The 27,744-nt window shown below is 42.4% G+C and overlaps 1 protein-coding gene across 1 annotated transcript in view; it reads right to left on the reverse strand.

Annotated features, from left to right (window-relative positions):
- Positions 1-15,951: 15,951 nt before the first annotated feature.
- FHIT (fragile histidine triad diadenosine triphosphatase) overlaps positions 15,952-27,744 on the reverse strand; it is a gene marked incomplete at both ends in the record, with an annotated part of 417,329 nt that continues 405,536 nt past the window's right edge. The window contains one exon of the mRNA XM_080625672.1: positions 15,952-16,053. Within this exon, the coding sequence (XP_080481798.1) occupies positions 15,952-16,053 (102 nt within the window). The remainder of the gene's footprint in view (positions 16,054-27,744) is intronic.

Raw genomic sequence — 27,744 nt, forward strand, 5'->3', positions numbered from 1 at the left:
CTGCCTCTAGCAGCTTGGTTTGAGCCTCTGCATCACCATTTGCATTTGTTGCTCTGTCCCTTCATGCCACTCTGTAGGGAAAGGACAGGTTTTCCATTCTGCTCCCTCCACCCCTGTCAGCATTTCCAGGCATCTGCTTGTGTTTAGATCTGACAAACATGAAGTGTGCTGAAGCTCGTTCTAAGAGAGATGCTCAGGTGCACACACATGGTTTGCTGTCTTGCAACTGTTAATTTTCTTCTATTGTTTTACTGAAAATTGTTGTCGTTTACGTAATGTCACTGCAGAGAGTTGGCTGATGACCGTGAAGAGCCAGAGCCCTGCTCCAGGGCCAGCAGTGATGGCTTTGGAGATGAGACTGAAGGGTGGAAAGGGATGCTTTTCTTGGCTGCTGGACTTGAATAGAAACCTCTGTTTAGTGTTTATTGCACAGATACTGATGGTTTGTTTATGATGTGCAGACTGGTTTGTGTCAGGAGAGGTTTGGGACTCAGTGTTCCCTTCCCTTCTGGTTACGGCACTCAGGGGGGCTAGCGAGTGCTGCTGGAGGAGGCTGAGGATGCAAGCAGTACCTGGAAAACTCAGTCTAGCTGGGGCACAAACATCTGCGCAGACTCAAGGCAGTGCAATGGTTTTGCCTGTGTGCAGTTAGCTAAAGTTGTTCTCTTGATTTTGTGCTCCCTGAAAACAGGTGGGATTTTTACTCCCTTTTTTTAGTACATTGTTGGCTTGAAATTCCTAAAGCACTTGATCACCCAAGGAGCTGTGCAATGCTGCCATCTGCATCACTGCACAGCGAGCAGCCAGGGACAGGCCACCTGCTTCAGAGCTGGAAAGCGCCTCTCAGTTTAAGGGGAAAAAACTTTCAGGAAGGAGCTGGAGGCAGAATCGGATGAAAAATGGCTTCTTAGAATAACCAAGAATTAGCAGAATCTAAGTAGCATGAAGAAGGAAGCCCTGGCAACAAGGCAAGCAGTATGTTATAGCTCAGGAAAGGAGGAAAGCAGGAAAGGACTTCCTTAGGTAGACTTAGGAAAGACTATTCAAATGCATAACTTCTGCACCCACAGGATAAGAGAAAGACTAAGACTGGAGAGATGCTGGCTGGTACTACAGGGCAGGAGGATATGGGCAAGCATAATGCTAAGTGCCCTCTTCCTTAAAGTGGGAAAAATGCCTGGCTTTTGGATGAAGAGGAGGATGTGGAGCATGGGCTTAAGGGCAGCACAGCAAAAGGACAGAATGCAAAACTGGAGGTTAACAAAGATGTGCAGAAATGAAATCCCAAATTCAACAGCCTACACTGAGTTAGGTATGGCTCCCGATTGCTCAGTGGAAACTTGGAACAGGATGATTTTTAGGTATTTACACACTTTGTTGGGTTTGTTTGGCACCTAAGGGTGCCCATGAGCAGAAAGTGGGCCGTCTTTGTCCTACAATTTTAAAGGATCTGGCCCATGGACCCAAATGTAGGTGCTTAACAAGCATATCAGCTCAGGGGAGGGACTGTGTACATGGAGTGTGGGATACTAGTGCATGTATTTAAGAGTGGCGTGCTAAGTGTCCAGGAGCCAATACTCAAGAGCTTGGTGACAGTTTTCTGAAAGACCATTTACAGAAACATGAAGGTAAATGGGATAAAATGCAACAAGATTTACCAAGCAAGATTAACCTGAAATCCCTAACCAATCTTGCATATAAGGGAAATCCAACAGTTCTCATCCTCTGGGATTTCAGTGAATCCCGTCTTCATGATTTGACTATCTAACAGTATGGATATGTTGGAGAAGATGGGGATTAACTGAATACCTCAGAAATGCATGGGAAACTGGCTAATAGGGCCCAGTAATGGTGAGAGGATTTTTTAGGACAGGGTGAAGCTTACTTTGATTACACTTGGCTCACCACCTCCTTGTTCACATCTACCAGGGAAACCCAGCACAACTGCTCTCTAGGTTTTCTTGCTGCACTTCTCCTTGCTGTCATCCACCTCTCTGCTTGCCTGATTTCTGACTGATGTAAATACCCACCCCCTTCTTCAGCATAATGAATGCTAACTCCTTAATATCTGTTATTTTCTACTGTATCTCAATTTCCCTGCTATCTGTCTCGGAGCACCAACAATTGCTATCACCGTTTGTCTGCTGTGTGTATATGATTAGAACAGTTGGTTTGGGTAAGTACCTTTTGCTTCCTTCAGTTCCTTCCTCTGCTTTGCACTAGTCTACCTGGTTGGGATTTTTCTCCATTTCAGGCTTTCTGGAGCAAGTTTTCAAAGCAGGGTGCATGGCTTTTAACTCTGCCCATTGAATTGGAGGCCACCAGCTGCTAAACCCTGTAAAACCTCTGGATTTGCTAAACAGCTAACTTTCCATTTCTTTCTCCATTTCTTATTCCCGAGGCCCTAAGTGGAACTTGGTAAATGTTGTTTCTGTAAGTGAATTGCCTGGTTGAGAAAATTGCCCTTCTGGTTTTATTCCCCCAGGATTGCCAAGCATTCGGTGCTGCTGGTGCTCAGCTCGCTCCCAACATGCCCAAAGAAGGGATGTGATCTACCTACATGGAAATCAGTGGCTGTTGGTGGGCCATTGAGCCATCCTCATTCCAGCAGCAGGGAAACAAAAACTCCCAGTGGCTGAGGGATTCCTGTGGCAACATAAAACAAACCCACATCAGAGACATGTGAAATTCCTGCTCTCATCATGTCAGAATTCCTCTGCAAAGATCTCCTTTCAGAGGTATTTGTTTAATTACAGTTATTGCAAAGACAGTTAATGGCTGATGAACACACCCGTATATTTTAATTGAACATACTGGGCTCGCTGAACAAAACCACAGCTCTTAACCCTTCCTTAGGTGACATGTTAAGACAAGCTTTTCTACATTCAGAGCCCAGGGAAAGAATGGAGGGGACCACCCATTGCTGTAAATTGGAGCCACCCCTGTTAATCCCTTTTATGTCAGTTCAACAATAGGCTGCTTAGTGTCTAATTATTTTCATTTCATACAGTTACTGTTCACATTGGAGTGGAAGGAATGATCTGGCTAAAGGGTGCTCCAGGTTGCACCATCCCTGGTCACTCCAACCTCCTGCAATGAACACCACTGCTACCACCCTGAAGGCCTTGGGTGAATTAACACCATTGGCTACAGTTTATCATCATTGTGATGGGACAGATCTGTGAACTAGCCACCCCCTCCTGCCCTCAGGGATCATGACAGGACAAAGCCAGATTTATTCAGGATGCTGGGAACTGCTGGCCTGTTGCCCGTCTGGGTTGCAAGATGCACACCCCTTACCATCCCCTCACCACAGTTTTTATTGATTTCTAAGGAGCACAAGCTTGTGATTAAAGTTTGCTTGTGCTCAGGTACTTCACTGAATTGGCACTTGGGCCCTTACTCCAGCAAAAACTCGTATTGATTTGTGCTGGAGCACAGGATGAGTAAGCCCTCAGGGACTGGCTATATATTTGCAGCATGGTGCTCTTCAGACGCATGACAATTTCAGGGCAATTTTGTAACATTAAAACAGCATTACTGGTGTGTCTTTTAACTGGCCATAAATAGAAGCCTTGACTTGTCTATAGCAGTTTGATATTTCAAGCTAGGCAGGAACATTCAGTCCTGGCTCACAATCCATTTTATCACCAAAAAGAAATTCTGTAGGTTAGGCAAGTCAAGAGCTTACTCCTGCAAAACTTCAGTTCATGTCTGTGAGCTGCAGTGAGGCTGCATCTAATATTCAAGTGCAGGAAGGAAAGGGAAAGCTCATTCTAAGGCTCATTAGAGATGGCAGAAAGGTACAAAAAGAGCAACATCGTTTTACACTTGTAAAAATACCCCTAGTAGATTCATATTTTTTAATCTTAAGAAGAAAAGCTCTGTAACTACAGCAAGGCATTAGTTTCCAATGACTAGCTAACTGTTCTTTTCCTATAGCCTCTGGCATTAAAGCTCTCAGTGAAAAGACACTTTAGAGCTAGTTCAGGCAGTTCATGTTCTGTCAATCAACTCTCAGTCTGGAAGTATAAAGGCAGTAACATGACAAGATTTCTATTTTAATATCTTTACTCTTGATAAGATAATCCTGGAGGAACGGTGGTGATCAAATATTTACAGGCAGCACTCACTGGCACAGTCTATTGTAAAATTAAACACACAAAATTATGTGGGGATAATGCTAATGTTGTGATAAGAGGACAAAAGGCAGCGTGCTTGAAATGAAGGTTGGCTCTTCTTAATATATCCTCCTCTGTGGCAGGTAAAGAGAGAACAGAAGAGCAGCTTTCATTTCACATTTTGTGACTTTTCTCTGCTTTTCAGTAGTTTGTTTTTTAAGTGTATTCGTGTACTTAATGATCTTGATTTCTAGGTATGTATTTGTGTGTGTGTGTGTGTGTGTGTGTGTATCCTGTGTGTCTCTCTGGGACGCGCTTAATGACTGACGAAGCCTGTTAGTACTGAGCCATTGCCTTGCCCCTTTGTGAGCCCAGGTTTGGTCCCAGCCCCGGTTAGGGCTCCCTGGGAATGACCAGGTGCTGCAAGAGGCTGTGCAGAGTCAGGGATAGATGAGTCAGAGTAAGCACTTACTTGTGAGGAGCTCTTCCTTTTCTACCCTTCAGACCCTCACATGCCCCCAAACAGCCAGAAACACCCAAGCTCTTGGTTTGACAGACCATGAGACTTACAGCAAATAAACTCAGGGAGGAGCCTTTGCAAAAGCAGATTCTTTTCTTTCCCTTTTCTTTGCAGATCCCTGTTTTGTGGAGGTGGGACCTGCAGTGACATGAAGGCCTTGTCCCTGCCCAAGCTGGCCCAGGGGAGAGTTGGCAGCACCCAGTGTGCCAAGTCCCCTCCAATGCTGCTTTTTAACGCCACTGTTCTGGGGCTCAGCCAGAACCTCGGAAAATGAAGCTCTGATTTAGGCTGAAAGGCCAGTGGTAGCTAATATGGGAAATTACTCCAGCAATCATCACTTTTCCTGTCACTATGGTGACAAAAGCTTGAGGAGAACAAGACAGGGTGACACAAGTAAAGAAGAAAAGAGTAGATGTGCTGCAGCTGAGTCAGGATAGGCAGCACTTGAGAGCTGCACTGGAGCCACATCTCTGATGGATGCAGTTGTGTCCTCTCTGTACATGCAAGGGTTTGTACAGTGACACAAGTACTAAGCCCACCTTGCACCAAGTGCCACAGCCAATGAAGCTACCACAGGCCTAAAAAACATTAATAATCCTGGCTCTATAAGGCTCTCATGCTACAGCTTTAATCCTAATGCACTAACCATTGATTTTTGCACCTCCTTCCTCTGCAGCTCCTTGTTATTTGCTGCCTGCCTTAAGGACAGAGTCTGCAACCAGCCTGGCCTCCTCCCTGCTGTTCAGCTCCGAGCATCATTAGAGGACACAGGAAGAAAGTCTGGTCTTCCCAGCCAAAGCAATGATCACCTGTGATAAACACATGTCCAAAAGGAAGGGAAAGCCCAGAGGGATATGCCTGGAGGCAACCCAGCGCCAGAGGAGCAGATGAAGTAAGCCAGCAATACGGGCCAGCTAGTTGGGTTTACCTAAAGCCCCTTCCAGAACCTACCATCTCCCCTTGAACAAAGATATGGGCACTAGCTCCCAGATGTCTAAACAGCAGGTTTTTGAGCTGCTTGAGGAGGGGAATATCTTGAAGAAACTTCAAAGAAGAACTTGGGCAGTGGCAGCAAAAAGTGGAGGTCCAAGGACAACTTACTTAGGAGTCCCAGTGCCAGCAAGTTGGTGCCCATCCTGTAGCAAGACTCCTAGCCTTGGGGGACAGGAGGAAGTCCCCAAGATCAAGCAGCATTCAAAGACTTTCCACTTAAAGTAACAATTTCTGTTTTCTTGGAATTACCTTCTAAGAAATGAGGTAGGAAGGAAGAACGATGGGGTGCAGGGGGGAGCAGAAGAGGGTGCTGGAGGGAGCAGTGGGGAAAACCTTCATCCTGAAATGCCAAGCCAAATATCCCCCTTGCCCCACCAAACCTTTCTTTTTGTTAAGAAGGAAAATTGCATTTTCCAGCCAGCTCTATTCATGAGTGATTGTGAAGAGCTCTGCTAACGGGCTATGCCAAGCCGTGGTCACCCTACAGAGTTATTGGCAGGAGAGGTGGCAAGTTGGAGAGGACTACAAGGGAACTCTGCATGGTATTTTTTGATGAGCTGATTATTCAGAAATTTCAGAAGTGCTGAAACACATCACTGTGTTCTCAGACTCAGAGCCCTGCCAACACACAGGACAGCTTACATGAGCAGCAGTGCTCTCTCCTTCACAGTGCTGCTGGCCGGTATGTTAGGAACCAGATGCAGGAATCGGACAAGGCTTTTTCAGCAGCTATCGACTGCAGTGACAAGAGGTAGGGAGTGGCTGGGAGGACATAGAAAGCTGAGAGAGGAATTATTTAGGTACTCTCATGGCTGTCACTATGTGTGTATTTGAAAGATTTTCCTAGGCTCTGTGGCTACATGGGCATTACAATTCTTACTGCTTTTCACAGCTAGGGTGTGAGAGAAACCCCAGTTCCCACATGGATTCAGGTGCTTTTATTTCAGGGGGTGCTCAGTTCCCAGTCCCATTTCAGGAGCTGACCTTGACTCCCCCTCTGTTGCAGCCAGAAGTCTGTCTCAGATGTCATCCTGACTCTGTAGCCAAGTCAGGCTCCTGAAAAGACTAAATGGTCATTTTTCCCCTCTCTGCAACATTAATTAAACCAAAACCACTGTGTTATTTTAGCACAGGATCAAATGAGAGTCTCATATCTGGGGGGTGGGGTGCATGTGTGCTGGGGGAGTTTAGAAGCAGCATGGTGCCAATTTCAGAAATACCACACAAAGACTTTAAGGAGCTGATGTGGCACATCCCTAGCCCATTGATCTGTCACCACACAAGCCCCTTTGAGCTACCTGAGGTGGCACTGGTTGTCCCATGGAGGACCAGGGCCTGGTGCAGCTGCATCTGGAGCAAGACTGATGCTGAATTGCTGGAAGGCAATTAAAAAACATCCTCATGCTGTACTCACAGCCTTTGTTAAAAGCACCGTAGAATACCTGCCCTACTGCAAGCAGATCTTTGTTTTCTGCTTTTGGTGGAGGTGCTCAGCACTCTGCAGCACTGCCCAGCCCAAAGACAAGCCCTGGCCATGACCCCAGCAAGGGCAAGTGATTGACATTGCAAAGGACAAAGTTGGTTACAAAGACCATCAGCGGTCAATGAGGATATGCACAGCACATCCTCACTCTTGCAGCAACTCCATGCTTGTACGCAGCACCCTGCCTGTCTATAGGAAGTGTATAACTGATCCAGTCACCATCCTCATGTCTTAGGTCTTAAAAAAAAAAGGGGGGTGGGTTACTCCACATACTGCTGCAGGATGTTACGTATTTCATGATCTGCCTTTTCTAATCTCTCCTTACCTCTTAACTCCAACCCTTTTCATGTCCCTCATCTATTGCAAATTCCCTTTTTAAGCTGGAGCGAAGCACATAAATATTTTCATGCTGCATAAATAGGCTGTTTTGTGCATAATGCCACAGGAGGCTTTTTTAAAATAGAGGACCTTTAGTGCTGTGATAACGGCCTCCTCATTTACACAAATGAAATCTTCCATCCACCTCAGCACTCATCTGCTCAGCAGTCCCCATGCAAAATGGTTGGCACAGCACCCGCTCATCACAGGCTACAGAATTAGTACAGAATATTCCATACTTAATAGGAAACCACTAAGCAAGAGGTTTGGAAATACCTTGCACATGTAAGTGATGCTCAGGTTTTCCTTCTAGTATGTCCCCAGCAGCAAACCCGGTGTCTTCCTTCTATGTGAAATCACAGCTACTTTAAATACGATAGTGCAAAAAAGGACAACTATGTGTGTTAGCTCATTCACCAGCACCTTGGACCATCCTGTCTGCTCACCTTCTTTGACACTTCTTGCTCCCTCACCTTCATTTTGTGTTTCTTTGTCTAAAAAGCACAGGCACCATCAAAACAGACCTTTCATTTACTCTGCATAAAAGAAGAGATAGTTTTATAACCTCTACATTTTTTAAAAGAGCTAATGGAAAATATTGGTGGCCACACTGGACCATGGTAAATCTTTGACTCAAACTGGCTTTTCAGGAGCAGTATTTTAACAGCATCACAGTAAAATCTGGAATCAAACATCAGCGATTCTGCTCTAATGTTTCTGTTTATATTTGACAGCACAAAGACTTCAAACCAATGGACACAATTCCTCTGTAGTACATAGCAGAGAGACTTAAGAAAAATTATTCACTATGCATCTTCCTACTTTCTCAGGTCAGGCTGCAACCTTTTAGGGCAGGCTATCGTGGAGCATCTATATTTGTTCTGGAATTCACCACACTGCTGCCAGGCATGCAAAGCACTCCCAGGCTCTGGTCTGGACCTGACCCTGACCTCCTCAAGCCTTCAGGTAGACTCTGCATCCTAAACTGCTCTCAGCATGGCTCTTATTTAAAGACTTGGAGCATTTTGTTTTCCATTCTGAGTTCATGAGACACAGAAAGCTTTGGTTGTCACCTCCCTGCAATTCAAGAGCAAGATTATGGGTGCTCTTTTCATACGTATCCTGCAGACTAATTTCTTCTCCCTTCCATCTGTTGTTTGACTTCTTTTCCTTCATTACATGTTAGCAATCAACAACTAATCCATGGTGGGTCTCTCCCTGTGCAGGGCTCTGAACATTTCTTGCCAAAGGAGCATTCCACATGAATGGCTCGCACTCAGGTTGTTTTCTGCTCCAAGCAGGACATTTGTGCCTGTCTAACCTTAATGTGATTACTATCCCATTAGCAGCTCTACGTGTTGATTGGCAGAACCATTCTCTATCACCTTGAAGTCCAGAAGCATCATAAGAATGTATTAAAAAAAACAGAGAAAAGAAAGAACATAGGATGTTATACATTTCTTATTACAGTACCTTACCTGACAAAACTGCAGCTGTCCAAGTTTATCTTTGCTAGTCTGTAATGAAGACTTGGTTTTTAGGCACTGTCATTCTGCTAAATATAATAGCCCACATACAATAATGGAATCAAAAGCACAAAAGGAGTCAACACTTTGTAATGTACCTAAACACAGTAGCTACATGATTGTGCTACCACTTTATTTCAATTTAGGCCAAAGGACAATTTAAAAAGATTCCGTCCCAAATACACAATTAGAAAGATACGAGTTACTACTCAGAGCAATATTTTGACTCAGTGCTCTTAGCTGGTTTAGCTGAGATTCAACCTTGGTGATATCCAAATGTCCAATAAAATTGTTCATGGAAAATTCCCATATTTGTAGACCATCATAAAGTTGTTCAGCTGCAGCTCCAGGGTCACCGAGAACTGGAGCACAAGGCCTGCCTTCCTGGGGAGCTTCTTATGGCACAGGATGTTTTACAAACACTTTGTTACCTGAGAAATGACAAACATAACAGTTACATATAATAGCATCTTCAATCTTTGTTAGCAAGACAAAAGGTAAGGCTGTTTATTGCTAACAAGTTAAGTGCTCATTAGTATGTTCCAATAGGAAACACTGACAGCAATAAGCAGAAGGAAATGTTCAGTGTTAAATCCAAACACAACACATTTCAGCTCCTATTATAGCCAATGCAATAGAGAAAGGAAGAAATCCTTGTACACACCTATCCTAAAATTATGTATCAGAGCAAAAGCAAGGAGCATTTGCTGGATTTATTATCTACTTTTTCAACAAAGCTCACTTCCAGACAATACAAACGCCTGCCTTTCACTCCTAACCCACAAAACACCCTCCAAAGGAGGTCAGGATCATTTTACAGAAAACAAACATGAAGTGAAGCCACCTCTCTGATGTCCCCGAATAAGACAGCCCAGTCCGCAGCTCTGCCGACCACTTGTCATAGGAACAAAGGATTAAAAAGGGCATCCTGTGTCATCAAATCCAGCTTCTTACTCTTCAAATCAATTTTGCTGTAATAATCTCATGCAAGAATCTCTGGGGCGCATGATCTCTTATATAAGCTCCTGCAAATGCTCTTTCACGATCATCATCTCTTGTGTATCCTCATCCATCCTGACCCTGTGGTGGGACTCTACCTAATACACCAGTGATCTGGGACCATTGCCCTCAAAATGCCCCCAGTCTCACATGCTGGAGAATAACGAATGGGGTATTTCTTCCCATGTCTGCTCCAATTTATGCATCTCTTGATGGTCCATCCTAATGAAAGACCTGTAATGGGCAACATACGATATGAAGGTGTTCCTGAGCAGAGAAATAAAAGTGCTGAGAGCCTGACCACTTCAACTGTGAAAACTGGTTGTGAAATCCCTGCACAAACTCATGGCCCAGCTGTTACTGCACCATCAACAGGAGCCTTGTGGCAGTCCGAGGTGCTAACGCAGATGTGATACTTGGGCTACCCCTGCACATACCTGTCCTTTTGTGTCAGACTGCATCCTGGTAAACAGCTGAGTCTCAAGTATGCTCAGTTCAATATGTTCCCAAAGTCCAACACTCCCTTCCTTTTTCAAATAGCCACTTACTGGAGGAGTTATTAATGCCCTTCCACCTACACAGCCTGGACACCAAAACTCGTACAAAGGCAGTTTTCAAGCTTTGAGGTTACACTTGAGTTGCTGGTTAGAGTGTCTCTCTGGACAGCTCTATTATGCAGCAGCTACAGCAGTAAGATAACAATACAAACCTTTACTAATAACTGAGCATGAAGTGGGCTTTTTGCTTGGGATCCTCAGTTTTGTACCTTCTCTTCAGAGTGTGGTTAGAGGTGGCTTCAATATTTGGAAAACTATTTCAGCTTATCAAACACAAAGCTGTTACACAACTGTTAGACAAGGGCAGGGCCCCCAGACTCGTTCCCTGGGGCTATGAGTGAGGTTTGGATCCTTGCTGTTGTTTCTGCTGCAACTCCCCAACCACCCACTTCTCTGTCTGATTGTCTTTTCTCACTGAAACATATGTTTCTCCTTTCGATGGCATTTTGAGCAACAGTTTCCATTTTATGTCCTTATTGACTGACAATTTGATGGCAGGCTGTAAATTACTTAGCACGTGTTTTGTGAATCTGCTTGAATGCAGGCCTGGCTGCTTAGTACATGCATCCTTTTGCAGTTCTAGGGGCAAGAGATTAGTGTCATTTTAGCACAGGTTTGGGGAAAAAGAAGTACTTGACCATAGTCAGTATCACCCTTATTTGAAGCTCAGCATTGTCCTTTACCTCCATTCTTTTACCCCAGATCCTGGGACATGATGTCCTTCAGTTATGTTTGGCTTTCCCCATTTTCCTCTCATACAATGTGGCATACATAAAGCTCAATGATGAGTCAGGAATGGATCAGACAGCCCAGGTAAGCATTCAGGCTGTTGGATGTGCAAGTTCAGAGAACATCTGGCCCTCTGTCAGCTTTCTTTGCTAACAGTAACACAGCTGATGCTTTGCCTTGTGCGGTACAGTCTTGTCTGTGTCTCTGGCCATGATGTTTCTACTGTAGCTATAATTACAGGATCCAAGCAGTGCTGCATGGAATACACGTACTCTTGACAGCTGAATTAAATGGCCAATAGGGAAATCGAAGTCCAGAGAATGAGGTATATAACTTTCAGCACAGTACTACTTACAGCCTCAAAATTCCAGAGCCCTGGAATAGGTGTGAGGGACATTATGTTTACGCTGGCCTCTAACAAGAGGAAGACATTTCACTTGTAACTATAGCTAACCCTATCACAGCTTTGTTTTCATAAGGATAAGAATGATATGCTTCGACCAGAAAGCATTAGCACACCACATTTATTTAGGGAAGCCTTTTGCCCTAAGCCTTCTAGGGCAGGTATTACTGTTGTACACAATTGCTGCACTACTTGTGGCTGCTTACATCTTCCCTTGAAGAGGTAACTTAATTCCTGTGCATAAACCTTCTTCTCCCTGCTACAGAGGTGGTGGGTCTGGACGTTCCACACGTCAAAAACACTAGCAAGGGCCAGATTATGTCTGTCTGTTGGATTTCTGTTGATATTAACTTCCCTCGTGTCCCACTGGAATCACAAAAAGATTATATGGACTTTACTGCAGAAAGAAAGAGAACTTTGGGCAAGAAATCATAGGCCCTATGATCTGATCCATCTTCTCCTTGCTATTTCCAACTACTTAAAGCATAATGTCACACTGAAGCATTCTCTTCTGACAGATTGTTAACGATGTTTTTCCAAGGTGACCTTCATAAAACATGTTTCTTTTGAAGCTTATATTTCACTCTCAGGTCATAACATTTTCACACAGACAAGCAAACCATCAGCTCCCCATTTCTAATTAATAGTTCTTGGAGGCTTCTGAGTGGGGGATATAATTAACAGCACTTAAATTTGGAGTGCAGAGAAATCTATAGCCAACTACTAGGATGTGTATTTACTTAGGGATTATACACAAACAGCTCCTAAGTGCAGCCATAAAGAGCCCAGGACCAGCCTAGGACCATTCACTACCCTGAGTCTCTCTCTTGTAAAGCACTCAAAAAATTGCCCTGCTTATAAAGCAAGGCTCTGACACTGAGGGGGTCCCTTCCTCCTGTACCCTTTTCCCCTGCTCCCATTCCCCACACAAGAGCCTACAGCATGCTGTGTTTCCTGTGATGCATGGTGAGACTGCTTGATAAAAAGTTGCCACAACCTTCACTATGGACCCCACTGCAGGTACAGCATCTTCTGGGGCAGAGCAGATTGTGTCCTCACTGCATGGCATGTGTCACAGATCCACTCTGTGGATACACTTCAAGGCACAGCCATTAGTTTGTGGTTTTATTCAGTTTAAAGTACAATAAAAGGAGGGCTTTTTGTGCAGTAAAGCAATCAAAGAAGGGTGTTGTATGCCATCCCGTCATACTTGCCTAAAGTTAATGAAAGTGATGGGATTGGTTTAGTGCAATGCATGCAGCATGGATTGTTAGAAGTGCTGGAGCAAAACCAGACGCAAGCCAAACTACCAGTTTAAATCCCCTCTGGTCAGCTGCTGCTAACAGTGGTAGTTTCCCTACTGAAGTCAATAGAACAGCATCTTTTCACACATGCTGAGTGTTCTTGGTGGAGAAGACGCAGCTGTGAGGCAGGATAAGTGCTCTTAAAGAATGAAATCACCTCTTTTTTTTGCAGTGGGGCAAAGAAAAAACCTCAAAAGAACAGAATTCGTTCTCTGGCCAAGTTGAAAAGCCTATGTTCCCCAGAAACTTCCCCACTTCCAGATGGGGGATGAAGGGGAGAACAGACATCAGAAATCCTGCACAATTCTGCAACTTGCATTATTTGGAGAGGTTTTAAAAAGAACTTGGCACGCTGAATGACAAAATATTCAGATGGTTAAGCAAGTAAAAGCTGTTGAATATTTGTAACTCTAAAAGCACTAGGCAACAGACTATCACTGTCAACCCCTTTATGCAAAGGGATGTTTTGACATTGTACTTAAGACTGCCTACTTTTCTAATGGCATAAAAGTATCACTTCAGTTATGAATAAAACAGGAAAACTTCCACTGAAACTTGTGCAGCCTGGTTCTTTCTTCAGAAACAACACCACAGAGTGAAACTGGCTTTGAAGAGAAGCATTTTTCATATCCTGTATCTGAAGGTTAGTAACTCTTTTAATCTTTAGCCGTTTTGCTAGCATGTGTAATTTTAAATGTACAAAACACCCTGCTATAAAGGTGCATCTGAAAATAAGCTTGGATATTAAGATGCTGCAGGGGGGGTTGGAACTAGGTGATATTAAGGTCCTCTCCAACCCAAACCTTTCTGTGATTCTATGAGATAGTCTACAAATGCAGGTAATATGTGCTCCTGAACCTAGTCAAGTCATGTAGCTCTGTGACATTTAGTGCAGGACTTGTGATAAACGCAGAGATATCTGGGAAATCTCTGAAAGCCAATTCAGCCTGTCCTGGCTAATCTAGCTGGGCTGGGCTTCTTTGAATGAAGCACTTAAGTAGAAAAATAATGCATAAGGCCATAAAAATTGCTATTTATAGGCTCCAGAACACACACATTCAGCTTTTTCTCACTTTCCCTGTGCCGCATGAGACAACTCAAGTCAAATATCATCCAGGTAAACCTATAAATGGCAAAATAAATCGTTTGCAGGTGAAAACCAAAGATAGCTTCAAAGAAGGATGCATATAACCTTGTTAATTTGCCAGAAGTTTTCCATCTTCCTCACTTTAGAAGCAAGGTTAAGAGAGCAATAAAGGCTGAGAAATTCAGAAGGTGTTCAAATATACCTTTATCTCAGGTTCAGAGCTTCAAACCTCAGAAGCAAAACAATGTCAGGGAGAAGAGATTGACAGTGATCTTTTGTGTTGGGAATCAAGGGTTGGAAGGACTGCCTGTAGTAGGCAAAATACTCATGATAATGATGCCAGTAAGATTTAATTTATCAGTCTGTTCTAGGAAAGGTAATGACCTTAAATATAATGGGAAACTTATCAAGAGGTCATCTGTGCAGCCATACACTGATTTATTTTCATAATAAATGGAAGCAAAAGTCCAGCCACATGAACTTGCTTGCAGGAAAGGATTTATACCATTTATCCAGCTTTGTGTTTAGTATCAGAAGAGTCTAAGAATATTTGATTGATATGTGGGGATTTAATTCCACTCGTTTGAGAATCTCTGCAGGAAAACATTTCAAATTCCATTTCTAACAAGACGAAAAAAAATCCAAAACCTACCAGATATATAATGGAGAAAAACAACACACCGGGATAAGCATGTGCCATTACAGATGTAAGATGGGAATTACATATGTTAAAAATGTGCCATTCCATAGAAGCATTGGCACAGCTAATTTGACTGGAAAAGACAAGAGCGTGGTCATCATGCAAAAAAAAAAGTCTGATGAACTCAAATGAAAGTAACAAAATGGCACAGGAGATGAGAGCTGCCACGTGTGCCATGCACACATCCTGTTCATGCTCAAGATTTATCAATGAATAAAGAATATCAAGAATTAATGTTCAGCTCAAGATTTATGAAGCTGGGCTTCAAGCAGTGACTCACAGGCAGAGAGGAGGGATATTTATGGGATTTCAGTTCTTCAGAGGGAAAAAATATGACAGAGTCAGAAATGACAGAGAAATGAGAGTGCTGGATGATGGCAAACATCATATGGGGAACAGGGGAGAGGGAGCTTTTGGCATCACTGCTGCAGCGCACATGCCAGTGTAACTCCTATTGATCTCTGGGGCTCAGTTCATTTCTAGTGGAAAAATCTGGCTTCTGGGACTCCAGGTACAAAATGAAAACCTCACAATTCCTAGAGCACCAATGGCAGCATTTACCAAGTGTTTCCTCTTTTCAATTTTCCCCTGCAAATCTTTTTCTTTCAGGGCTAGTGCAAAATTTAGCAGAACAGGCAGTTTTCCAGCAGGCTTCATTTTGAAAGTTGAACTGATCAGATGATTTAAGATTTGAGAGATAAAGTTAGCATTTGCCTATCCACTCTATAGTTTGAATTCTGCTGGGATTTTCTACATAGAGGTGTGTGTGTGTATATATATATCTGAGCATACACGGAAACACCAGGTTTTAGCTCTTCATAGAGGTACCAAGGCTGTTTTCTGTTCTAAAGCCAGAGGGAGGATATGTTAGGTTAGACATTTCTCCTAAGTAACTGCTGATGATTCTGATTTGCAGATATGTTAGTTTTTGTTGTCTGGAAACTAAAGGCTCTAGGAAGGTGCTGATTTGCTCAAGGAGGAGCATGTTATTTTAGCCACGGTTGCAGTGCTGTGTCCTTTTGGAAGCAACGCAGACCTAGGAGCTTTCATTTCTTTTGTTTCATATTCCCCCTCCGTCCTCAAGAAGCCTACGGAGGCTTGAACAGGTTTTCATGTGTTGCAGGAAAAAATCAATGTGTAAATCATTACCTCTAATTTTCCTGAAAATACTTCTTCAGAATTGCTGCTTCAGCTGCCATTTCTTCTTCTGTCCTCCACTTGTCAGGGGAATCCTCTTTGTCGTGTCGCTGCAACTTAGAATCACAGAATCATAGAATAGTTAGGGTTGGAAAGGACCTTAAGATCATCCAGTTCCAGCCCCCCAAACTTTTATTGAGGGAGAAAGAAGGAGAAAAAAGGGTCTGTTATTTTTTTTCCTCCCAGTTTTATTGTAAAATTCAGTGCATCCCTGTGTGCAACCCATCTAACTATTCCATGCGTCTGTGGTATTGAAGGACCTGGTGATAAAGAGATGAAGGGTGAAGGTTACGAGTCTAGAGTGGTGACAGTAGCTAACTGATTCTGATGGATTAATGATGATAACTCAAGGTGCCAGGGTAAATGATAGGCAGCGACAGAGTTCACCTTTGACTTGATGGTCAAATACCTTGTGAGTCTTTGATGCAAAGGTGGTAGATAAGGTAATAGGAAAACAAACACATTCGGGTATTCTGAAGTGCCCATTACATCAGTGGAGTGAGCGATGCAGGAGCTGCCTGGACACCTTGTCAGTAATCTATTTTAAATCCTCTCTAGCGTTTCCTCTGCCCATGGGGCCACCTTTCCCATCAAAGACCTGTTGTGATAACAAGGCCCTGTTGCAGCTGTTTCCCCATGGCAGCTCATATCAGTAGTTTTCAGAAGAGATACATTCCCTCCCTGTATGCAAGTTATTAGTCCTTCCTTACCCTTGCTGAAAGTGAGACATATCCCCAAGTCTAGAAAGAAAAACTATTATTTTAAGCATAATGATGATTTAATGCAGGAAAAGATACAAAGTATGTGAAACAGTTAATTTTTGCATCTAGCTTGCATAATATGCTCACAAAAGTAAGTTCTATCCCATATACAGTAAGCATTAAGTGATTTTATCCCAGACATGATGATTTCAAATACATCCTTTGCCCCTCCAGAAGAAGGGACAAGCTGATGGGTTTGCTGACCTCCAGAAGAAGGGATTTCTATTTTATAGCAAATATAACATACCAGCACTTAGAGTGACTATTTGTACATATGTTCATTCAAAGACTGCCTGACATTCATCAAGGGAATTTACAACAGACAGCAGAAGCATTGGCATTAAGTAAGTATTGAGATTTCCAGTGTGTCTCCAGGAACAGAGCACAGATCGCACTAACAGCATCAGTGCTTCTGGGGAACATTATAATACTGACTTTCTGTTAATGTCACAAAGTTGGAAACTAATGAATTTATACCTGGACAAATTTTAGCACAGAAGATAAAGCAGTGAAAAAACAAAGAGGAAACAATACTGAACCTGCCAAGCAAACTGTATCACTGTCTATGGCATGTTTAGCCATAAACTAGGATTGTTAGCATACATCCAGCTCACAAATACTTTTATTTGTGCTGCATTTCTCCTACTCTAAATTTTGCTGCCAGCTACGGTCCTATGTAGTTTTACATTCTGCAGCACAGATTTTTCCCTCCTCAGCAGATGAACCACATTAGAAAGCTATTTCCTTTCATGCCAATACTATACAGTAGCTGTAGGCAAATCAGAGTGTATTACTGTTCGACTAGTAGAGGACTAATCTTCATTGTTACATTAGCTCTAGGTGTGCTATAAATCCACCTTGTAATAATGCTACAGAATTAGAGAGAAAGATTCAAAAGCCAGAAATTGGTACAGTATGTACACTGCCAACACACCCTTTGTGTCCATGTGCACAGCATCAAAACACCTATACAGTGTACAGGTACCACGGCTGAGCTGGTAGAGAGGGAGTTATAGGAAAGAACATACATCATCCTGTACTTCCCATGGACTGTGAGCGCTTACACTTCACAAGAGGATGCACCAGGCCAAGGCAAGTGGTGGTAAATAAATTGTCTGTCTGAGGTGTGAGCTGTTTCTCTAAAAAAGCACTGTCTTGCTCGATCAACCTAGCATCAGCAGGAGATACAGCAGGCAACAGCTAGAAGGCAAGGGAGAGCAGCCCCTGTTCCTCAAGGTCACCTTATTTAACCTTCAAGAAGTGCTTTTAGTGACTTGATTTGGCTGCTGTTCTCCCTTGCTATCCTGTTTCCATGCAACCCAAGTGACAGCTGACTCAAGGATGAGACTAGTGAAGTGCAGGTTTGACTTCTAGTTTTATTTTCATTTTCCCTGGTCAAAGAAACTGAACAGTAATAAGAAGGCATAGCCTGAAAAGGCTGGTTTTGTTGTCTAAATTAAAACAGTGAGAAGTCACAGACCATGGTGACTTCTCAAAGCTGGCAAAGGAGAAGGTTTCTTTTGCTACATAACTGTTAACCTTTAAAAGCAATCAATCTTTGACTTAAGGTTAACACAGACATATGGAAAGCAGCAATGAATTCTGAAACTTGCCTGGAAACGCAGCATACTCTAGCAGCCCTGGCTCCTAGTACACAGCCTGCAGTACCAACACAGCAACACCAGCCAGGCACAGTGTTTTAGGCAGCCTTACCATTCTCTGCTGTTCACAAACCTCTCATACTGAGATGTATCCACATTTCTTGGTATTTGGACAGCAATTCCTCCTGCAGGACATGGGGGAGAGGGGCTGAATGGGGGGTTTGCCTACACAGCCCTGCATCACTGCAGGCTGGAGCAAATACTAGTGTATGAAACCTTTTCTGTAGAGCTCTGAGACAGTTATCATTTTAAAATTGCTGGTACTTGTCCTGTTTTCATAAGAGACAAAATATTCCACTACAAAACTCAGAAAGCCCCAAATTCTCTGAGGTCAAACCCACTGCTGTATTACAGGAGTGCCTCAGAAGCACAAGCATTAACAAAAAGGTAAGCAGCCAGATAAGCATAGTTCAGATAGCTCCAAAAGGAGAGGATGAGAGAGCATAAATGTTTCTTTGAGACAATTCCTATTAATCTAACTTTTTCTTTTAATATTCTGAACAAGCACTAACACACACATTAGTCACTTCTCTAATCGCAGCTGCCCAGCAAATTACACACTGTATCTGCTCCACGTTCTTCAAGCAGTAAGACTCTTGTTTATAACTTAGTACATCTTCTTGCCTTGCAGTACAAATAAATGCACTATTTCTATGATATGCCCTTCTTCAAGCAGATCATTACTGATGTCTGACTTCTTGGGCTTCCTGATAAATTATCCTCTTCTTTCACCTCAAGCAGAAAATGCTCTTCCACCAATAATCCATGACTGTCAGTCTTGATTACTTGTAAACAGCGGAGCTCTTGGAGTATTTCTGCTTGTGAAAAGTGTTCATTTTCTCACTCCTGTCTCCCAGTGTGAGATGTTGGCAGACCTGACAGCTGTGCTTTATGTTACTGTATTAAAGTTGTTAGTGCTGCAGAATGGTCTACATTTTTATCACTGCAATTCTTAAGGGAAACACAATATTGTTTTATAACACAGTTGCATTGGGGAACCTCTCCTTCTTGCCCTTTGCAGAGGAGCCCAAAATTCTCTATGCAACAGATTATAGGAGACCTGGGTCTATGCCTGTTGTTTGAAATAATATCTATATTATGGTTTGCTCTATTTATGCAATAATACCGGCAGAAAAACAACCTGATTTAATATAGAGCACTAGCCAAAAGTATGGGAAAAAAAGCTTTTATGATATTTAGTACTAGTCTCACTCCCCATGAATATTTACTGTTGATAGTTAGGAGTTTATAACCTCCAATGCGTTTAACTGAAAGAAGAAAACATAGTGATGGAGAGTAATTATGCCAGACTGCAGCAACACAACAAAACTCAGCTGCTTCAGCAATTATAAGATATAGTATTATGAAACCCAGCAGTTAACAAAAACCCCATGAATTTCTGCTACCAGTTTGGATCAGGTATTAGGCATTACCCAGCTGCTGGTCTCCATTATTATCAATACACCTTGGGATACTCAGGCCTCTTTTCCACGCTTAATTCCCACACTTGAGTGAAATCTGCAGAGTAATATTTCAGCATCAGATTAACATGTGAACCACGAGGAGGCTGCAGGTCTCATCTCCTCTCTCCAACAGCAACCCTTTTCCAGAGGCTGGAAACAAAAGTGAGTTCAAGCTGCTACACCTACCTTTTCCTCCCCTTTTGCCCTCCTCACCCTGGTCGTCCTTGCCCTTTCTTCCCACCCCGAGATATCTTTCAATTATATTTAGCTTATATCCTCATAGTAAGACTTCATTTCTACCCCTCCCCATACCATAACTGTGACATTTACTGCTATTATCAGTATCTCCTGCTGTGCTCTATCCTCTCTTTACCCTCTGTTGCCTTTCTGAAGGGAGTGTGAGCTTTTTGGTGGGCAGCTTCCTCTGCCAAGTCCACGCTTCCTGTCTCCATCTCATTTGCCTTCAGTTGTGGCTTGAGTCTCGACTTAACCAGCAACGTAAAATGAAAGAAAAATTGATGAAGCAAAATGTTTTCACAAAGAAATTTCTCCGGGATGCTGCATTCACGTAGTCCTAAATTCAGTTTTACCTACCTAGGACTTAGGGGTAATCATTGCAGGAGCTCCCAGCCCTGGCAATCCCCAAGAAAAGGCAAAAACACAGGCAGAGAACAACTGTGGCATGTTCCCTCCTGACCACCTAAGAGATCAGCTGCAAGATATTGTGAGATATCGTGCAAGAGATCTGTTTCTAAGCCCCTTTTACCATTTTCCCCACTCCACAGCCTGAGCAGCTCAGTCAGTTCAGTGCTTCCCAATCTCTATATTTAACTACAGCTGTAAGACTGCTGTAATTTAATTGTTCTAATTTACAGTGAACACTGCAGAAAAACACAACATCCTGTAATTTTCTCATCTGCTGACTTTGCTTAAGACTCTATATCATACCGATATCTGCATTTGCATGAATCAGAAATCCCAGATTTTGGTGTGGTTTTTACTTGCTGTATTAAATTTGAGTTATTTAAGGAGATGAAGAAGCAGCCCACGTTGCCTGCATTCTATGAGACACCATCCTTTAACTGCCTACTGGAAAACCCTTCTCTAGTCGTTTCACTACCTCAGCATGAAATAAGCTGCTACTTCCCAGCTGCTGCTATTGCTGCAAAGCATATATCCCATTGTAAACCTCAGTTTCTCAAAGCTTCAGAGAATAGTGGTTTTTTTCACTCCTATCAACTCTTTGTCATAGTGACTGCAAATATTTTTTTCAGGTTTATTGTTGTGCTTTGGGGAAAGACTTGAACCTTACACTTCACAGACATATGAATAACTGCACCCTTTGTACCGAAACACTTGGATGAGGAGAATCTTGTGGAAACACACATAAAGGTTAAATAAACCCCTTAAGCATATGAGTTTAAGTGCTTTGCTAAAATAAACTGTACAAATGCTAGTTTCTAACAATTGCACACACAAAAATGAGAAGAAAAAAGAATAAATACAAAAGGCACCCTAACAAATTTGCTTTTGAAAGTACAAAAGACAAGTCAAGCCCGCGAGCAGAACAACAGTTGTATAGAAAACACATTTGCCATTCGGGGAAATATGTAGATTGCACTCTGAAGAGCTCAGATCTTGACAGGCTTCCAGTTTGGCTCCAACTGAGATAAAATTCTTGGAAAGTGAGCACATTACAACAGAGATACTTGAAGGAATATCCACTGGGGCAAGAAGTCCTGCCAAAGACTTGGAGAACTGCTACTTACAACCTGATACAAATCCAGGCAAGAATCCATAAAGGTGTTCGGGTACATTTTCATTATGTCCATTATCCTCCTAGTTAGCAGATAATGTTAACACCTCACCTGGAGAGAAAAGGTAGATGACTGTGGGGAGCTTCCTAACAACACTGCCTGGAGAGAGCAAGACATATGTGTTGCACAGAGACCTGGATAAGAAATGGTAGCGTCATCAAAGTGATCATGTTGGAGGAAGCAATCTCCTGTGTTCACAGCCAGTCATGCAACAGTACTCATTTGGAAAAAGGCTGGTTTTAATAAAGAAAAAGCACTTTAATCAAGGAGAGAGTCACTAATTCAAAACACTCATGCAGGTGCATGTGGTACTTGACTGAAAGCCTTTTCCCAAAAGGTCAGAGCTGCAGAGCAACGTGCATGTCCCACTCCAAGAGCACAGATAACCTTGAGGTGCCTGTATCAGGCTAATGTATTCCGGCTTCCAACTCAGGGAGTTTCAAAGTCAGATCTTCCCCTGCTAATCTTCTTAACTTTAGACAAATATTTGCCATAACCTGAGCACACTCTATAAGATTCACAATGTGCCAAGGAAGACACTTGTGTTAGGGAGGTTCAGTTGGTTTATTTGCTTTCTTCATATTCTTCTGCCAGCACAAAGTGTACCAGCTGCAGTTCCCATGGCATCCGTACAGAGCCTGTTCAGTGGGCAGGGGGATGTGAACATTCACCCCATCTCCTGGGGGGAACTTCACCTTTCTCACCACATCTCTCGGAGCTGCAGGAAGAGCCCTCAATAGTGAAAGCAGAAACAGATTTCTTCTCTGGGAATTAGCTTATTCCCATTAAACAAACCCACATCCCCATCAACACTTTCTGAAATTATGAGGAAAACACTTAATGTGTCCTGAAGTCACTCATACTCTGAGTCACTCTCTCCACTGACTGTAGGAGGATTTTAAGGAGCCTTCAGATGTCTGAAATGACACATACCACATGCTTGAGGCAAACCACTCAAAACCTGTTTTTATGTGTGCTTCTCAGGGGACCCCTCACCCACCAACAGGCCTTCCTAGGATGTTCCTGTCTACCTTCCACACAGCACTTGGGATCACAGCACTCCTGGATGAAGCTACATCCCCCCAGGATGACCTTTTACACAGGCATCCCTCAAACACTTTAGCTTTCAGCCTTGCACACACAAGGCTACTTTGCCTCCAAGATTGCCTCCCAGGGATTTAAGCAGCCAATACTCTCTAGTAAGTAGGTACTAAAATAGGCTGAAGAATAAATTGCTCTCATTTAACATTCACTCCAAAAAATACGGCTGCATTTATTATGCAGCATATTGTTTTATACAGTGTTTTGTTATAATAAGTCATGTTTAAAATGTCATGACATTTAAATCAACAGCAGTAAGAGGAAAATGCTGAAAAAGAGCAAGATGATCAAAAAGGATTTGAAAAATCCTAGTGAAACATCATGGGCCAAACACATTATAGTAAAAATAAAATCACAAGACAGCTTAAAATTCATGGATGAGAAACCCATTGTAGAGAAATCCACTCTGCTCTCCAGGTCTCTGTGTCACTGCACTGTTACCAGGTCCAGTGGCCAAAGAGTGGCCACTGGGTACCAGTAGGTAAGGGTACCTGCAGCAAATCCCTCTTGCAGGTTTAGCCCATCTCTGTGCTGCCCTTTGCCACTAAGCCACTGCAGTACTCTGGAAAACTGAATACATCCTTGGAACTTGGTAATGTCATTTGTCTCAGTGAGGAGCTTTATTTCAATGCCTGTGCATTGCAATTCATTATATGAATGAACTTTACATGTAAAAGCCTGCTTTAATGTGGCTCCATAGCCTTTCAGGAGACACAAGAACTATCCACCACAGATGATCTACACACACAATGGCAGAGTTTCACCAGAAAGACTTTTAATGTTGAAAAGAAAATAGCTTGGATCAGAGAAGCTACTCTATTCCTGCAGATTCAGTGCTCATCTCTTATATTAAGTCTGAATCTATATGCCAGCATCCTTCACTACTGCCTCCATGCTCCCTCACCCCCCACACAAAGGGAAACAACTGCAACAACAAAACAGATGGCAATACAACGAAACATTAAACCCAATCCCAATACCTGAGCCGTACCATGAATATTTCACTGAGGCACAGGGTAGAAAAAACAACAAAATGACCTTTCCTACCATCTTAAGGGATATCTAACCTTGCAATTGCCATAGGCACACTGAAGATACACAAGAGGGAGACCAAGACTACTTAAAAGTTGTGTATGTTTTTAAAAATTAGTATCTCAGTGTTCCCATTATAACCTGCCAATATGAGTGACATTTACTCTTGCTCTGAGAAATTAAAGAAACTCTAAAAGACAGACTGCATTAAGAATATACTGATATTCTACTGACCTAGAGGCATAACAACCTGACAAGTTTTGTCAAGGTCAAATACCCCAGAGTCTGCAAATTCATCTCTTAAAGTAGCAGCAAAGGGAAAATAATATCTTCTATGTCTAGAATATTTACAAAACCCAGCAGAGGCTCCTACTTCTTAATGTTATGATGGCAACGGATGACGCAAAACCCAGATAGGGGAGCAGAGTTGGAGATTTCAGATAGTCAATCACCCTCTTCCAGTTTTTCCCGTCAGTTGATATTGCCCTGAAACTTTCTGTGTAAGTTCTCTTAAGATACATCACGTGGGATTTTGCCGAATTAATCTTTTTCCTGTTATACACAACTCACAAGAAAAATATGTTACCCATAGTGGAGTATGGTTCAAGACTGTTTGGAATGGATGGACACAGGAGGTGTGAGCTCACAAAAGCTCCCTTGCCTGAGAAGACAGGGTCCTTCATCCCTCAGATGAACCTCAACTCATACACTACATCAATTGGGAACCAAGCCACAGACAAGAGGCCCGGTATAGGAGCCTTTATTTACCTGATGAAACTCAGACTGGGATGAATGGCTTTTTCAGGGGGTGGAGGGGCACAGGCTGCCTTCACTTTGAAGAGGAGGAATCTACTTGTTCCTCTTCCAAGCTAGTGTTGGCCTTCTGTTCCAATTCTTTTTGTGGGGAATAAGACCACAGTTGCACCCACATAACACCCACACTGAAGAACTGGGATAGCATGATAGCCAGGGAATATGACATTCTGCAATTAATATCAGCAAAGGGACTGAATTTGGGGAGAAATAATTTTAGCTGTCTACATGTTGTAGTTAATTAAGGCTGAGAGCTTCTACTAGTAGGAATGTATTTTTGATGAAAATATGTTTTCCTGCCTAGGAAAAAATAGTTGTCATCACCCATGCTGCAACCTCCCAGACAGCCCCATGGTTCTATATAGGAATTGTGAATTGACAGTATTTGTGTAACAATTATTTAATATGTAGACTTCAGGATTATTGCTTTGGACAGAATCAATATTTAAGCCTTTGAGCACACATTTTTAAATTATTCATCTTGAAAATCCACAGGAATTTGTTTTGTTTGCAATATTTTTGCAAGTTCTGGTCCCGCGATGATACCTTGGGAGCAGATCACCACCTTCTACCATAATTCAGAGGACCTGGTTCACAGCTGCAGAAAATCCCACATGAACATGGGGGAATGGAGAATAGGAAAGGAAGGAAGAGAAGAAAAGCAACCCAAACATTACTGTGTCTCTGAAAACTGGGAATTTTGTTTGCTTTCATTTCAATCAGTGTGTTCATGCCTTAGGAAATGATGAGACCAATGGCAATGAAACCCATTTCCAGCAGATAAGAATAAAACACATGGCTCAGCTCAGCTGTACCTTACTCCAGAGGCTCAGTCTGGAGATTAAATGTCAGTCTGGGGATTAAATGCTGTAAGAATGGATCTAGCATGGGCTTGCTTCATCTCAATTTGCCAGACTAGGAATTTGCACATTTCCCATTCATTGTTCAGAAGGGAGTTGATTGAGGAATAGGTTGTACAGTCACACACTTTGTGAAGGACTTGCAAAATCACTTTATTCATCTAGACACAATTTGAAGTCAGAGCAAGGTACCTTGCAAGCAGAACTTATTCCACAGAAGATCGACTGCTATATTTCTCTCTCTTTTCTGTCTTGTTTTTTCTTAACTAGCCTTTAAGCAAAGTTCACGAAAAAAAACCACTGCTCTCAGTCTGTTTCTCCAGGGTCCTGCTGTGCACATACTGAGGTGTACAAAGGTGCACAAGCTCTTCTCATTCGTCCTAACCTGTGGGCATTATTACATTACATTTAATTGTGGGAGACACTGTCTTCACAGCTTTATTTCTCATATAACATCTTGTGAATTGCTTTTAAGAAAAGCCATTTACACAACTTCCAGATATATATATATAAACTAGTACTCTAGTGTCATTCTTGTTTGCACGTACCCTTATATTCATGTCAGCTAATCCGAAAGCAAAAAGCAAGTGGCCCTTCATGTATTTCAGTTAGCAGCATGGATTTTCATAAAACAAAAGTCTGATACTATGCAAAATCTGCTCCACTGGAAAACTGGCATCTTGCCCATCATCTTCCACAAAGTTCAGTATCTTTGTCAGTGCTCATCTACTTGACTTCTTAATCACTGGCTGTATCAAATGGAGTTTTTCTTTTGCTTTTGCTCACTGTGTATTACATCTTTTAATCGGTAAATATAATTACTTACCACAATCTGCCATGCCAGATTTTCTAAGCATTAGTCTAATTAACTTAAGCTTGATAATTATGTTTCAGATATCATAACAGCATGCACAGAACTTGCAGATCATGCTGTTGGCTTAGCTGTTTCTGATAACATTTTTCTCCTATTCTTACTTTTCACTTTTTCCTTCTGCTTTTTCTCTTTTCGTACAGGGTGGGAGCACAAGAGTGACTGCTATTCTGCTTAAAACACCGGAAGGTTCTCTAAAAGCAAAAGCTGGTTGCTTCTAATAACAAGTCATCAAGTAAATCAACACCAATGAGAACAGATCTAAAATGCAAAGATTTCTTCTTTTTATAGGAATAAAATATAAATATGTCACTGAAGAAAGAAACTTGAGCTTCCAATAGCGGAAACTATAGAGTACTCAAGAGCAAACACATACAGTGCTTACTGGCAAACTATGAAAGCACTCAGACTTTCCACAGGCCTCCAGCCTGAGCTACTCTAATTATATGCCTGTTGGCAACAGCATACCACCAGGGAGGCAATAAATAAAGTGACAACATGTATGGGACCTGGCACACACACTTTTCCAGCGCAGAAAGATCATCCTTCACAAAGCGATGCAGGCCACCTAAGTAAATGAAATATGCAAGCCTGAGACCCCAAGTAAATAGAAGCAGAGGACACGTGTCACAGTAAGAAATAAAGAAAACAAACAAAACCAAAACCTGCAACAGGCAATGGATTCGTATTTGGCTTTCTGATGCAAAACAAAATTTCTTTTCACTTTTGTCAAACTCATTTTAGTATTGTGCTTTTACAGTGGGAAAGTATCCTGCATTGCTTGGTTGGCCTTTCTCCTGGGTAAGGGCAGGGATATCATGTCCCACAACATTGAACAGCCTCTGCCTAGTGGGAGATGGGATAGAGCCAGAAAGACCAGACCTCCTCTCCTGGCTCCCAAGGACCATGGATTTTATCCTACTGATCCTGTCCAACAAGCCACATTGATGTTCCAATGGCACCCACATAACAATTTGGGTATCTGGGGTGCAAACGCATTGACGCTGCGTCCATACCTAGAGCCAACTTGTTTGAATTTTGAATGTGATGTACATGACTGCTGTCAAGCCCACTCAGAGAACAAAAGACTTTGTATTTGCTCTACAGTTACTAGTGAGGATTTAATCAGCTATGAAACACTCAAAGACTGCTTAACTGCTCCTATCTTTAAATACAGATTTTATGGATATAGAGACAGGGACAGGCAGTTCCTCTTCCTCAAACTCCCCTCATTCAAGCCTTTATTTTCAGGTGACTGCAGGGCAGTCACCCTTGACAGAAAACATTACCAGCAGTCAAGAAAGTAATGAGGGTGGTCAGTACATAAATAAGCATAACATAAATCTCAATATTAGTAATTAGCATTTG

The sequence above is a fragment of the Psittacula echo genome, assembly GCF_963264785.1.
Source record: "Psittacula echo genome assembly, chromosome: 9".
Lineage (NCBI taxonomy): Eukaryota > Metazoa > Chordata > Aves > Psittaciformes > Psittacidae > Psittacula > Psittacula echo.